The sequence below is a fragment of the Calonectris borealis genome, chromosome 8, assembly GCF_964195595.1.
Source record: "Calonectris borealis chromosome 8, bCalBor7.hap1.2, whole genome shotgun sequence".
In the NCBI taxonomy this organism is placed as follows: domain Eukaryota; kingdom Metazoa; phylum Chordata; class Aves; order Procellariiformes; family Procellariidae; genus Calonectris; species Calonectris borealis.
The window spans coordinates 34,846,845-34,862,187 of NC_134319.1; the positions used below are offsets into that span (position 1 = coordinate 34,846,845).

The 15,343-nt window shown below is 39.3% G+C and overlaps 1 protein-coding gene across 1 annotated transcript in view; it reads left to right on the forward strand.

Annotated features, from left to right (window-relative positions):
* HMCN1 (hemicentin 1) overlaps window positions 1-15,343 on the forward strand; it is a 202,959-nt gene that overhangs the window by 93,148 nt on the left and 94,468 nt on the right. Inside the window, exons 21-30 of the mRNA XM_075157015.1 lie at window positions 726-885; window positions 1,696-1,870; window positions 4,329-4,456; window positions 7,322-7,594; window positions 8,698-8,793; window positions 9,200-9,394; window positions 10,473-10,603; window positions 11,282-11,429; window positions 11,949-12,075; window positions 13,110-13,264. Of these exons, the coding sequence (XP_075013116.1) occupies window positions 726-885; window positions 1,696-1,870; window positions 4,329-4,456; window positions 7,322-7,594; window positions 8,698-8,793; window positions 9,200-9,394; window positions 10,473-10,603; window positions 11,282-11,429; window positions 11,949-12,075; window positions 13,110-13,264 (1,588 nt within the window). The remainder of the gene's footprint in view (window positions 1-725; window positions 886-1,695; window positions 1,871-4,328; window positions 4,457-7,321; window positions 7,595-8,697; window positions 8,794-9,199; window positions 9,395-10,472; window positions 10,604-11,281; window positions 11,430-11,948; window positions 12,076-13,109; window positions 13,265-15,343) is intronic.

Consider the following 15,343-nt stretch of genomic DNA (forward strand, 5'->3'; position numbering starts at 1 on the left):
CCTGCCACAGATTGAAAGTTCGTTTTTGTTTCGGAGCCTGACTTTTAAGACGACTTTTTCCTCTGAGGAAAGTATGTCTAATAATGGCATTCTGGGGTTAACCATCTGTCACTTTTCAGTCATGTTCTTGACAAGATGTTTTGACATCAGAAATCAACGTCAAAATTAACTCAGTTGAAATCTTGAATTTTTTTTAAATTGGGGTCTGTAAAAAGTATCAAGTTTTCTGCATAAGAATCCCTGTGCTTCTGCTGTTGTTACTGCTTAGACAGTGATACTGAAGGAGTGTGAAAAGTTAGTTGAAGTTAGTTAATTTGTATGGATGGAATTTTGGGGCCAGGCTTCTTAGTTAATTCAAAATATTTTGTCCATCTCAGCCATAAACAATAGAAGCAGTACTGTAATGTAAATTAAAATATTGCTTAGTTTAGTCAGACTGCCTGCAAATCGTTTGGTCTACAGAACTGCATTAAAGAGCATGCAGCATATTTCACAGTGAAAAATCTGACCCAGTGTTCCCTTAAAAATACAGCGTTTTCATATGAATGGATTGCAGCAATGGGGTAAGCTAGGGGAGATCTACAGGAACTAACATTTTTATATTTTTGTTACATTTTATTCTATCTCTGTAAGCTTTAGCTTTTATTGAATTAAATAACTGTAATTTGTTTTATTTTAGAAGATCCAGGCACTGTGGACTTTTTTTTTTTCTCTTTTTTCCACAGAAAGGAGAAGTAATTCTTTCTAGCAATGTGAAATTTTCTGCAGGGTCTGATGGAAGTCTGTATGTAGTTTCACCAGCGGGTGAAGAGACTGGGGAATACGTGTGCACTGCAACAAATGCTGCTGGTTATGCTACACGGAAAGTCCAGCTGACTGTTTATGGTATGTATGAGCTAAAATCAAATCATAGAATCATAGAATCTAGTGTCGTTGTCTCTCTCCCCTCATTGCATTCTACTTGAGACGGTAAAACCCACTCAGGTGGATTGTGAACTAGGTGAAATTTCACCCACAGTGAAAACGGGATTTAAACGGATCTCTAATTAGTGCTTTTGACTTTGTCCTAGATCACTGGATCCACATAGTAGGCAATTTTACAAATGGTTCTCTGAAAACCTCCTGATACCTGTTACCTTGAGTTCATGGATTAGGATCTTGGGCTGATCATAATTTCATGGAAGTGAATAGGAAGTACCTGTATAGGAATAGAAGTCCCTGCTGATAGAAGAATGAAGATCCATTAATCCCATTGGTCCCAAAGCTTTCTACAATCTCCCAATGTTATAAAAAATTTGATTTAGGTGTAGGCTTGCTTTGCAAAGCTTTTATGGCTTGTAGGTATTGGTGCTGTAATGTAACATAGTTCAAGTATTGGTTGCAAATTACCTATGTAATACAGAGCTCAGCATATGCATGAACTACATATATCTGTTGGTATCCAGCTTTTTGGGTAGATAGTGCAGTCTTGCTGGTATTTGTGGTATTGCATGTAGGCATCAGCCAGTGTCTGAGGTACAGGCACTGTACATCGACATTGCAGTGATTTAAGTCTATTGCAGACGTCATTAAAAATATGTAATGTTACATACCTGATAAAAAAATAGATGTTTAATCTGAAATAAAGTTGTATAGTGTTACATTTGTACAAACATGTATATTCATTGCAGCTTCTTAACATGTTCCATGTTATAGTGAAACCTAGAGTATCCAGGCCTGGAGACCAGCAAGGAAATGCATATGATAAACCCATAGAGATCTCAGTAATTGCAGGGGAAGATGTCACACTTCCATGTGAAGTAAAGAGCTTGCCACCCCCCATAATTACCTGGGCCAAAGAAATGCAGCTCATATCTCCATTCTCTCCAAGGTAACAATGTTTGATGAAAACAAAAGAAAAGTGAAATTGCATCTAAGCTTTCAGGATTTTGGAAGGGTATATAATTTCTAATTGCCGCAGGATCAATCAGAAGATATTAAGTTGTCCTGCGTGAGGACCCTGTTTTACTAGGTCTTGAAACTCTCTTTCCCAAACCAAGCATATGTCTCTTTCCAAAGGATACTAAGACCATGCATCATTGTACAGCTTCCATTCCAGTGTGTGTTTATACGCAATCTCAGGAGGCCAGGACGAAAGAGATCCTGTTATATTTGTACCCAGAGACCTACATAATCTGTGCCTGATTATAAATGTTTAAAAACTGTTTTTCTTTTCTTAAGCACTTCATATTTATGCTCAGGGGAGCACTGTCTGTTATTCATATGAAGTCTGGGCTGCCAGTAGAATAGAGATGATGATAAATGTTTGGGAGTGCTTACAAGGGCTCATTGCTCGCTGTGTTTTGGATCCAAAAACTCTCCAGATATTCTTGAACATGTGAAAACATAGCTAAATGCTCATAAAAATGTTGAATTGACAGCCTTAGAGAATGAAGACTTGGGGACTGTCTTGTATACAGCATGGGCCACAGTGTTGGAGTTCTTCCTTGTTATTTTAGCATGGTGTAAGATAAGAGAGGAAACGAGTAGGTGATTATTCTCTGGATGTTCCCAGTTGAAGTGCCAGGTACTGTCTTGGGGCGTGCTTGTGCTTTCTAGTCTTCAAGATACCTCAGAAGGGGGTAAAGGCTACAGCTGTGTTCATAAACCAGGAAATGGTAACGCTGGCCAAACGCACACTGTAGCGATCGCTGTGCCCGTTGTCTAGTGTCTCTCACTGATCCAAGTGGAAGGAGTCAGCCAGTGCCTGAGCTGAAGTATGGAATCGTACAGACCTGAAGGCGAGCCTCTTTCCCTTGTGGCCAAATCTGCGCCTCAGAGCCACCCATTCCAGCAAGTCTGCAACAGCCTCAGCAACTATGCTTGGCCAGCATATTTGGTGAGGGAGGCTTGTGCACAGAGAGTCGATTTGTTGTTAGTAATCTGTGTGGAATTTTCTGCTCTGTCCTGTGAGCACGTTGCATGCACTAACGAATCCGCATTCTTAGTCCCTTACTTGTCCTCATTTTACCTCAGGAGGCATTAGGCTACTTGCTCGTGGCTGTTGTGGAGAGATCCAAGTTGTCCAGAGTAGCAGAAGTCCAGCTCAGCCCATTCCATAAAATTGTTTACAGATGTCAGCAAAAGTTAAAGAGTTAGTCCAAACAAAATTCTTTGAGACCACCCAAACATGATGTTAGAAATATGACCAGTAAACAAAAGAAGAGTGAAATCAGCAATAAAGGAACTTTTATCAGAAAGCAAATATAGTAAGTGGACAAAATAATGGAAGATAAGTTGCCCCAGCAATCTATCTTTTGGGGTTATTAAAAAAAAAAAAAAAGGGGGTTTGGAAGGATATGGGCAGCAGAGGAGGAATCATAATACGGGACAGATTTGGGTGGCCTAGAGGAAATACACTTCACTTTCTTTTCATTCATCTCTCTGGGCCACTGCAATCCCGAAAATCACCATTTATGCCCATATGATAACATTGTCCTAATTAGACAGTGCCAGAGAAAGGAAAACAGATGATACCACCAATTCCCACCAACTTTGACTAAGTTCTGTATATAACCTTGAGTGCTAGAATTGAATTTTTTCTTGTCAATTCTTAGCTGTCATTTTTTTCTTCTCTCCTCATTTATTTTCCCTATCTCTATTACTTTTGACTTCTACATAAGAAGATTTTGGCTTAGCTGGCCAATGTATCTTGTAATGTTACAGGCCTGTGACCAGAACTGTAGTAAATATTAATGCTCTGTAGTTAACTATTTACTGATGAATAATGACAATTTCTATAAACACCAGAACTGTCAGTTTTCAATCAGAATACTCTTCAGAATGCCCACTTCCATCTTGAATCAACATAACGTCTTTTTTTGCCAGGATGAAGTAGTGTCAAAAGTTGTTTAAATTTCTGACCCTCCTGACCTGGGCTGAGCAAAAATTTTTGACAGGATGTTGAAGAGCCCCATTTCTCTACCTGTTGATTTTTGGTTTGTGGGGTTTTTTTTGTTTGGTTGTTTTTCGGGGTTTTGGGTTGTTTTTTTTTTTTTCATTTCTAGAAGCAAGACAGATTTTAATATTCCCTGTAAGTAGCTATAAACAAATTTTGTAATTTGGATCTTATATTTTAGATATTTGCTGTGTATTCCGAATGTAGTGGCTCAGTAAAAAGTTAGAAAAAATGAGTAAATGTAAGTCATAATTTAATAATATGGCACAGCTCAGTGTGCCCTGTAGAATAGTGTTATTTTAGCTCGTAGCAATCATTAGCAGTGTGTAAGTAGAGGTCATTCACCTTGCAATACATGTTTATACAGTGTATCTGCTTCTTATTTTTCCAGACACACTTTCCTACCCTCAGGGTCAATGAAGATCAGTGAGACACAAGTTTCAGACAGTGGAATGTATATCTGTGTAGCCACAAACATTGCTGGGAATGTGACTCAGTCAGTGAAGCTAAGTGTACATGGTAAGTTTTAGCTCAAAGAATAATCATCTGCAAGTTTCCGCATGGAATTTAGCATCATGCAGAGCTTTTCAAATGTTTTTCCTTATGTACATTGAATACTATTGACCTATATTCTTTCAGGTCATATTATCTTCATATGCAAGCTGTTGTTATTGATTATGTGGGAGGGAAATATTGTATACACACACACATATGTGTACATATATATATGTATACACACACCCCCCCACACCCACCCACCAACCCCTTCCTTTAATGTTCCTTAGACTCGTAGAAGAATTATAGCACAATATGACATTTGGCTCCTTTTAAGTCAGCCAGATGGATTTTAAGAACTGAAAACTTGTTCTAATGCACTTGGACGTTCTCTGTGCAAGAGGTTTCTTAGCAGTATGTTTGCAAACAGGGACTGAGAATAGCAAAGTTGGCTGAGGCTTACAGGTGTCGAGTTCCCACCAACTCGATGGGAATTGCACATCCAAACTGTTTCGGTGGCAACTGTCAAAGTTCGCTTGCACACCTGCTCGGGCGGTAGTGAAACCAGTGTGCAGCTGTGCCACCTGTGGATAGGCAGCTGCTCCTGTCTTGGAGCACAGCTATATGCACATACATTCTGCTCTACCCACTTTGCAAACTAATACCTTAACCCATCTTACTGTACTTTCTCTATTCAAACCAGCACCCTGTGCTTGTGCACACCTTCCTCCCCCTCCGTGAAGATATGTGGTGGTTTCACTCCAGCCAGCAACTGAGCCCCACCCAGCCGCTCACTCACTCTGCCCCGGTGGGATGGGGGAGAGAATCGGATGAGTAAAAGTGAGAAAACTCGTGGGTTGAGATAAAGACAGTTTCATAGGGAAAGCAAAAGCCGTGCACGCAAGCAAAGCAAAACAAGGAATTCATTCACTTCCCATCGGCAGGCAGGTGTTCAGTCATCCCCAGGAAAGCAGGGCTCCATCACACGTAACAGTCAGTTGGGAAGACAAACGCCATCACTCCGAACGTACCCCCCTTCCTTCTTTTTCCCCCAGCTTTATATGCTGAGCATGACATCCTATGGTATGGAATATCCCTTTGGTCAGTTGGGGTCAGCTGTCCCAGCTGTGTCCCCTCCCAACTTCTTGTGCACCCCAGCCTCCTTGCTGGTGGGGTGGGGTGAGGAGCAGAAAAGACCTTGACTGTGTGTAAGCCCTGCTCAGCAGTAACGAAAACATCCTTGTGTTATCAGCACTGTTTCCAGCACAAATCCAAAACACAGCCCCATACTAGCTACTATAAAGAAAATTAACTCTGTCCCAGCCAAAACCAGCACAAGGTGTCTAGTTGCTCTTGCTCAAGCTAGGACCCATGTCCCCTTCCCTCTTCTTCTTACCATAGATCATCACATTCTCGCTCCCTTGTCTCTCTCCTACTCTCCCGTTACTGGGGCCCCAACTATGGTCTCTTAACCACTTATACGATGTCATGTGTTGTTAGCTCCGTGCTCTCTCATTTACTCCTTCTTACCTGTGTCAGACAGAAACACAGGTGGTGGCACATGTACCTCCTGCCAGTGCTGAAGCACATAGGAGAGTGGGTGCAGGAGCCGTGGCCTGGCACAGCCCAGATGAGGCTGATCAGTAGTAATTGTGGGTGTATAGATAGTTCTCCTGTGGTTCATGTAGAGTTTGGAAGTGTTGCTGCCAATGCCCATTGCCAGTACACGTCTTTGAAGTGGATCACATACCACGAATGTATCAGATTGGAACTCCTGTCCCCAGCAGCTCTGAAACCTTCAGACTACACTAATACAATTACAATGGCTATAATAGCCTACTGTCTGGTTCTGTGTATAGGGAAGTCTGGTATCAGTGCACATCTTTGTTTATCTGTAATTGTACATTAACAGAGAGTCTGGAAAAATGGTACTTGTTGTTGTTTCAGACATTCTTTATAAGTCTTTTTATTGTCAACGATCCTTAGAAAGAAAAATATTATGGCAGAAGAGTTATGTTGCATTTATATTATTCTTTGGGACCAGCAAAATCTCTTCCAGTCATATTTTATCTCCTTGTCCGAACTTGTGTTTGGAAGCATACAAAGATCAGGGATTAGAGGAAGGAAATTAAAATGTCAAAAGGAAAATGTAATTAACTTTATCATAAAAGCTTTTGAATTCTTCTGTATTATGAAGAGGCAGTACCCATAGCTCTTTGAATGTGCTCAGTATAATAATACTACACTACTCCTGGAAGTCATGCAGAAAAATTTGAAATGTAGCTTCTTCAAATAAGTTAAGCAGTAGGGTATTGTACATCCAATCCTATGCAGAGAACATGCAGGTCTGCTTCCTTAGTCACCTGAGGGAATTTGGTTTCAGTGAATAAAGAAGGACATTTTCTAAAATGGCAACAATGGAAAAGAATTTCATAGAATCATAGAATAGTTTGGGTTGGAAGGGCCCTCTAAAGGTCATCTAGTCCAACCCCCCTGCTGCGGGCAGGGACATCTTCAACTAGATCAGGTTGCTCAGAGCCTCGTCCAACCTGACCTGGAATATTCCCAGGGGTGGGGCATCTACCACCTCTCTGGGCAACTGGACCAGTGTTTCACCACCCTCATTGCAAACAATTTCTTCCTTATATCTAGTCTAAATCGACCCTCTTTTAGTTTAAAACTATTCCCCCTTGTCCTATTGCTACAGGCCCTGCTAAAAAGTCTGTCCCCATCTTTCTCATAAGCCCCTTTGAAGTACTGAAAGGCTGCAGTAAGGTCTCCCCGGAGCCTTCTTTTCTCCAGGCTGAACAACCCCAACTCTCTCAGCCTTAAGAATGATCTTGACATCATTTTCTTCACATTACTGCGGACTAAACTTGTCTTCCTTAGTTCCTCCAAAGATACAGCGTGGGCCTCGAGTTTTGAAAGTCCAAGCTGGCCACAGAGCTGACATACCCTGCAGTGCCCAGGGGATCCCTCCCCCAACAATCACTTGGTTCAAAGGCAGAAGTGCTGTGCCGATAGATGGTGGGCAGTTTATCCACAGCCTGGATGGAGCTCTAAGCATCAGCAACGTCCAGCTTCCCGATGCCGGAATCTACAAGTGTGTCGCTAGTAACGTAGTGGGCAGTGACGCGTCGGAGATAACAGTACAAGTTCAAGGTATTTATGTTAGGGCTGTAATCTTGCCTCCTGCCCTGGCTAGGTATGATTTCATGCCAGTGCTGTCTGGTTTATGTTTTGGAGAGCAATGCTCTTTGCTGTTGACTGTTACATGATGCAAAATCCAAATCTGTTTTAGATGTTATGTTCTGGTGTTAATTAAGGAAAATTAGAATAGGCAAATAGTCTTTGGAGAGTTTGCAGAAACAAGAAAAAGAAACTCAAAATATATTACTTTTTTTTTTATTAAAAAAAAATCTTCAAGCTACTTACGATTTGGTTTTGTAGTAGGTAATGAAAATCAGATTCCAGTATGGGAAATCTCTTTTTCAAATATTATCTCCATGTGTTCAGATGTCTCACATTTTCAGTGACTGTCTCTGAACCTCAAAGCCTGGTGTCACAGCTTTAAATGGAATTGGAATTTTGCATGAGCTGAAGTTGAGCTCTTCACTGAATCAGTTAGTATGCTATTGAAATGGTGATGGGGCAACAGTGGTCAACGTGCCAATTTAAATATGTAGTATAATTCCTCACTTGATGGGCTGACATACATCAATGTAGCATAAGTAACATAAACTAAGCAGGAATTATTTCTTCTTTGTAACAGTTAAAGGCAACATTCTGATCCTTTTGGATTAGAGGTGCTGAGAACCGCTTTTTACAAACAACAAAGAACTGCCAGTAACTATTTAATTATAAATAATATTCTTTGTATAGTCTCAGTCCGCACACAAGTTTAAAATGAGATGCAAGAACAAAGGATGGAAGTAGTACTAATATGTGATATGAGAAAAAACAGCTTAAATAGTATTTTTCAGATTTTGCAGAAACACTGTCTTTACCTTCAAAACAAATATAGCGGGTTTAAGAGAGAACCAGTTTCAGTCAAATTTGAAAGCCTCTTTGTATTGGTTACTTCTTAAATATTCCTATTGAAATCAAGACTGCTTGTGTAGTACACTTCATCAATGTCAAGGGGGTTTATTGGAGTCTGACCTTGTGTGAAGGAGAGACACTTAGAAGGTTATGTATTGCCAGACTGTATTTTCACATTTGGGAGCAGAGGTCAAGAATTTTATTGGGATCTAATTTTCTTTCAGAGTCTCCTACTATCGATGATCTGGACCCTCCATACAATAATCCCTTTCAAGAAAGAGTGGCAAATCAACGCATTGCATTCCCATGCCCAGCAAAAGGTGTGTATCCTTGTTACCACCTTTCGGGACAAAAGTATATTTTTCTGTTGACCACTGAAAATTACTAAGTTTCTGTGTACTCCTTGTCATGGTAAAAATGGTAAGTTTCCATATATACTTTATGTGGAAAAATTCAAACTAACGGTGATTTAAATAACCACCACATGCAGAAGTTCTGTGAAAAGTCATTGCTAGCCAACAAGGATATTATAATGTTTAGGACTAAGATTTTTAATGTTAAAATCATACTGTAACAGTCAGGGCTTCCTCTAAGTTTGAAAGCTCATGGCCTCCCTGTGCATTGTTCTTGCCAGTAAGACTTCCAGCAAGCAGTGGGAATTGTTTGAATCTTTCTTATTCTGAGCCGAGTGAACCGTTTCTTGAAATTTCACCTTTTTCTTGTTAGGTATTCCAAAGCCTGTCATCAAATGGCTACGTAATGGAAGAGAGCTGACAGGCAGTGAACCAGGGATTTCAATTCTGGATGATGGGACACTGCTGATTATAGCTTCTGTTACACCTTCTGATAATGGAGAGTATATCTGTGTGGCAACCAATGAAGCTGGAAGCACAGAAAGAAAATATAACCTGAAAGTTCATGGTAAATAATAAATACAACTATTGGGGAACTGTTTTTGAAGAACATCTTCTCTTTTATTGTTGGAAATTGCATGCCCCAAATCTGCCCTTGTGCAGTTAAATTATAAAACCTCATCTGAGTACTTGCATTTCTATTATTCTGATACTCTCTATATTTTTTCTATTGTTTCTGTTCCCTGTGACTTTATGCACAAACCATCTTTGTTTTGCTCAAAGAGCTAGATGCATCTCTTTTGTAGAGGGCTCTAGTTATACTTGAAAACTTTAATGCAAATAACAAGTGAAGACTTTTGTACTGTAGAAATTAAAGATTGGGTGATAGATCTGCATTTCAAATCTAAATATGAGAAAAGTTATTTATCAGAATGAACATAGAATACGAGAATTCTTGCTCCTGATATTCTTCTTCCAGAATCCTAATTGGAAAACAGAAACTCTACAGGTGGCCTTGAGATATGTTTTGATATTTTGCTTCTTACAGAGTACTTTTATTCCAGCCTTGTTCACTTCCCATGACAGTTAGTTCTGATGCCTGAGCAGGATTATATCCTTATCTTTATTCTGAGAAAAGAGGAATTCCATCTTGTGTGAGCAGGGCTCATCAGTGGGGTTTGAACTTTCTAATCCACCACATAAGGCCGTTCTCTTTGCATTCATAGTGGGACAAATGATAGGTAGATGTTCTTGGAGGTGACTGGAGCAGCGAAGAGGAAGGATGACTCTCTGGAATCTGCTTCCTTTATATGTCAAACAAATAACATGGGATTTTAAGATTAAGATTAAATTTAAATTTAAATAAAATTAAATTTAAGATTAAATTTTAAGATTATTCTCTTAAAATGTTGATGGTGATTGTGTTTGAGTGAATTTCCCTGGGCAAGAGGAGACTGTTTTTTGAGAAAGAGAAGAAAGGACACAGGGAGATATGTCCAGAGCCAAAAGGCAAATGGAAACGTTGGGGAGGGAATGAAAAAGGTATGAGACATTCAGATTACAGTGGTCCTTGACTTGGGGGGAAGGAGGAAGTGGGAAATCACTGGAATAGAAGCCTCAATACATGACTTCGAGCTTTCTTGTAGTTCCTCCTGAAATTAGAGATCAAGAAAAGGTGACAAATACATCTGTAGTTGTTCATCACTCTGTAAGTCTCTTCTGTGAAGTATCTGGTAACCCCTTCCCAATCATCTCCTGGTATAAAGAAGATATCCAGGTATGTACGATTAACCTAATTGAAGTAACATAGCCATCGTCAGTCAGTTTTGTGTTGACTTTTGAGTGCTTGGTATGAGAACTCATTTAAAGTAAATACATGTACATGCCTGTATGTATATTTAAACTGCAGTAAGAACACCCACACAGAAAGCCAGCTCAATATGGCTAATCCATTAATTCAGCTGTTCAATAAGTCAAAAGTAAACTTCTTATTTTCAGGATTCCTCTAGGAATTAGACTTAGCAATCTCCCAGTATTGTAGATGCCAGAGTCCTTACAGAGGGGACAAATAACGGTATTTTCTTCATTCTGTGGATAGAGAAATAAGAACTCTTGGAGGTGATTTGGATCCCTCAGGATTATCCTTGAGTCCTATGCTTCCACTTGTAGCTGATAAGCGGTAGTTTAAGATGAGGAGAGAGACCCCTTTATGCACCTTTGTGACTGACCATTACTGATGGATGAAGAATTTCTTTGGTTTTCCCACTCTCTATTGTATGTTGAGCTACAAGTCATATTGAATAGATTGCAGAAGTTGAGGAGATTAGTGCTGCAACTGAAAGGGGAAACAGATTATCCTTAGACTAAAACTACTATTTTCTTATAAAAATCCAGCTGTGATATTTGGCTGATGTAACTTGGATCACATAAGGCTAATGTCTCGGGTTCTTTTAAGGTTGTGGAAAGCAGTACTCTCCAGATTTTGCACAATGGGAAGATACTGAAGCTCCTTAAAGCTGCTACTGATGATGCTGGACAATATTCATGCAAAGCCATAAATGTAGCAGGAAGTTCTGAGAAGCTGTTTAACCTCGATATACTAGGTTAGTTCCATGTTTTTGGTTTTTGTTTGGGTTTTGGGTTTTTTTTTTTTGGTGTGTGTTTTTTTTTTTTATGATGGTGATCTGAAAAACAGTTGATAGTTAAGAAGCCATTACATTTCAGTTTATTATAAATGAATTCTTCCTCTCACTGCCCATTAAATATTGGCTGCTGAAACACTCTTCATGGTGACTTCTGAAGACTGAAAATTTGCCATTCTTGTAGTAACACAGACAAAATGCTGTTTTCCATTTCTGGATTTTGGTCTTTAGTACTTCGTTTTGTATTTTGCGTGTACAGCAGTCTAACAGAGGAGTCTTCTTACATATAGTTCACAAGCACAAGTGTGGAAGTGCTTGTCATGGTAGAAGTGACGGTGTGATCTAAGAGGAGTCACTTTGCAGTGAAAACCTAAAGTTGTTTCAAGGGAGTAGCATGATCCACTATGTATTTCTTCCAGTTTCATAGCATACCTTCCTGGTTAAATACCGGTTCTTTCTGTAATGTTTGTCTTTTTGAAGTTCCACCAAGTATAATAGGTGCTGATACCCCTGGTGAAATTGCAGTCATCCTCAACCAGGAAGTCAGTCTGGAATGTAGAGCCAAAGGCTTCCCTTTTCCTGATATTCACTGGTTCAAAGATGGCAAGTAAGTATATTATAGCTTTTGTGATTTGTGTGTAGTAATTATTCCTCCCTTAGAATGTAGAGGAAGAAGGTGCACTGTACCAGCAAGCTCAGTTTTTAACTATTTAGTGTTAAGTTATTGTCAGCGGATAAAATTTGTGGTGGTGTGAGGTGGTAAGTTCTTTAATCGAAAGTTAGCATCCTGCTTTTCTTTGTGAACTGTCTCATTACTGACACTGGCACTTGCAGAGCAGATTTACAGTATTTGAAGCCAGAGAATGCTTGAACGAAGACAAATGTAACCATTTCTTTGAGTTTATTGTATCTGGATTATTTTAAACATATCATTAGTTAAAATACGGTTGTTTTGCTGACATGATTTTTTCATTGGTAGACAGTACCCATGTCAAACATTTTTCTAGCTAGTGCCTTGCACAGTTCTGCATATATACTTTAAAGGTTTTAAAACATTTGTAGCCTGCATGTTTCAATTCTTCATCTCATCTTCCAGGAAACGTACCAAGAGAAGAATTCTTAAATTCTTAAATGGTGGCTTAAATATTAGCTGAAAACCAAAATGGGCTGTGTTTTTTAAATAGTGTTGGTGTTTAACAATGCAGTTCAGTACAGGTATTGGCTAGTACTCTCAGATATTCTGATGTGACAATTCCTTATTCTTTTGTATTGGTATGTTGACACTTTCATCTAGTAAATGCAGACATTTTGTTATCAGCAAAGGACTGTCATGACCTAAGTAATTAGAAAAAGAAACTGAGATCAAGAGTAGGACTCTGGCTCTGATGCTGGCATCCTGGATGACCTGAGTAAAGTACTTCTGTGTTTTGGTTTCTTCTAAAAACTAGGAATAAAGTTAATTATAATAGTTTGTCACTTTATGGTGGCTCTTTGGATTAATGCTGTTGCTCTAGTGCTAAATGGTACTCTTTAATGGTACAATTACTGCCATTAAAGGACCCCTTCTTATTACTGTCAGTTTAAATTAATGTTGAAAGGATGGGGTCAGGGTTCTGTGAAGCAAAATAATCTCTATTTCAGGCCCTTGTTTTTGGGTGATCCCAATGTTGAGCTTCTGGACAAAGATCAAGTTCTACACATAAAGAGTGCTCGAAGGATTGACAAAGGTCGTTACCAATGCAGCGCCACCAACACGGCGGGCAAACAAGTTAAGGAGGTCAAGCTGATCATCCATGGTAAGTTTATAGAATGCCTGATCCTAGAATCCTTTAATTTTACTCATAAGATTTCTGTTTTGAATGGAGGTGCTCAGACAAATATAAATTAAGGTTCTGCTCTTGCAAATTTGTTTATAAATGTAACTTAATAGTCATCTGTCGACAAAGTGATCTTTTTGAGCATTTATGTGTGTCAAGTTATTTTGATCTGTCTTAGGGAGGAGAAAATTAATTAGAAGAATTTATTTTAATACACTCATAGTCTTATTTTCCTTAACCTAGTAATAGGTGTAAATTCAGCCAGGAATAAGTTAAAGTTAGTGCAAAAGTATAAAGTAAAGTGCAAAACCAGTAAGAATCAGACCCAAATAGTCTTTGGAAAAGAATGTTCCAGATGACCTTCAGGTAGTGTGGTATGTCATCTTGCTTAAATTGATGTAAATTAAGGTCATTTGTAGCAAGAGAAGAAATGCTAGCATGAGATAACCACGTTAACATTATTATTATTATTTTTGTGAAGTTTATAGTGCACTAAGTGTATTTTTTTGTTTTCACAAGCAGTGGAGGCTTAGCAAAGACATGGAGAACATACAATTCCTGTGATCAGTGTAGATAAGTTTAATGTAAATTAGGAGATTATCGGTTGGGAGAAAAGGAGGGGAAAGATTCCTGGAAGAAAGAAGAAGTAGCTTTTGAAGGAAGACTTCAAAAAAGACAAGAGAAGAAGTTTTTCAATTTGGAAGACAAAGAACGTGTGAAAGCCCAGTCAGACCTGTAAACTGAGAGAGCACAGTGCTATCAGAAATTAGGGGGAAACAAGTGCAGAAATATATAGGTGAGAGAGCACTTTTATGCCCGGAGTGTGACATGTAGGAATTTGAATCTGTGAGCTGTTAAGCTGATGAGTCCTCATTTGCTATGGATTTGCTTCTGAAGATTTTGTGTCTTTTCTTTTGATAACTGTGAACTTATAAAACATTATTCCCCTCATCTGGGACGTTTCTGAAGCATGGAGCAACCACATGCACAGAAAAAATGCCTGTACACAAATCATAATGAAGTCTTTTTCCATGGGGAGCAAAGAAAATGCTGTGAGGACTTGCAGGTGATTGTGGCTGTTGTGAGATTAGAGGAATAAAAAACCCCACACAAATAAAATCCTCGCAGATGACTAGACCTTACTTCAAGTTCTACAGGAGAGAGGTGAATTTGTGATAGTAGAATGGAATCTCTCTTTACTTTTAAATTTCTCATTAATTCTGGCTGGACAAACAGAAGCCCACGGAGTGAGTGAGGAACCTAGATGCTAATTCTTGCTAGTTCTTACTTTGTTTTAGCTGTTTAGCCCTACTTTTGGCTTTGATATTTTCCCAAAACACCATGTTAAAACTGTCCCCATCTCTGTGGATGAAAGTATTTGCTGATAGAGAAATGCATTCGCCTTTGAACTCGGTGTGTTTCAGCATATTTTATAGGTTTGTGTATTTTTGCACACAAATTATTTGATTAGGGAACTCTTTCATCATGGTTTGATAATCTGCGAGACCCATCTTATAGGTGTAGATCCATTCACTGACACTTTGCTTTACATTTCTCAGTGGCATTTCAAATGAACCCTATGGAAGTCAGTGGAAGTCTAGGATACACTGAGCATGTTTGGCAGCAGAGGAGTTAATGAGTCTGCCAGATGTGTCTGGTACTTTCAGCAGTCATAAATTTAGTTGTTGCCAATTGCACTCTGTTTTTATTACTTCTACAGAGATTTACGAACTCTTTATATTGGCTGATTTACACGAGAGCTTGTTTGCTAGAAAAATCTGAGTATTGCTGCTGCCTAGCGAGCAAGGGAAATGACTATGGGCCAAAAGTTTCAAAAATAGGAGCATAAAGCTAGACTGTTAAGCTCATATTTAGTCTCGAAGTAAGTGACTTCATCTTCAGAAGTTTTGAGTACTGAGCGGTTCCCAATCGTAGAGGCTCTTGATGTATGTACAGCAGGTACAGGCTCCCTGTTGGGAGGACGCGCCCCCCGGGGTGCACAGGGATTGCTCCTTCCCCCTCAGAGCCAGGGAAGAGGCCGAGCCATGCCCAAACGCA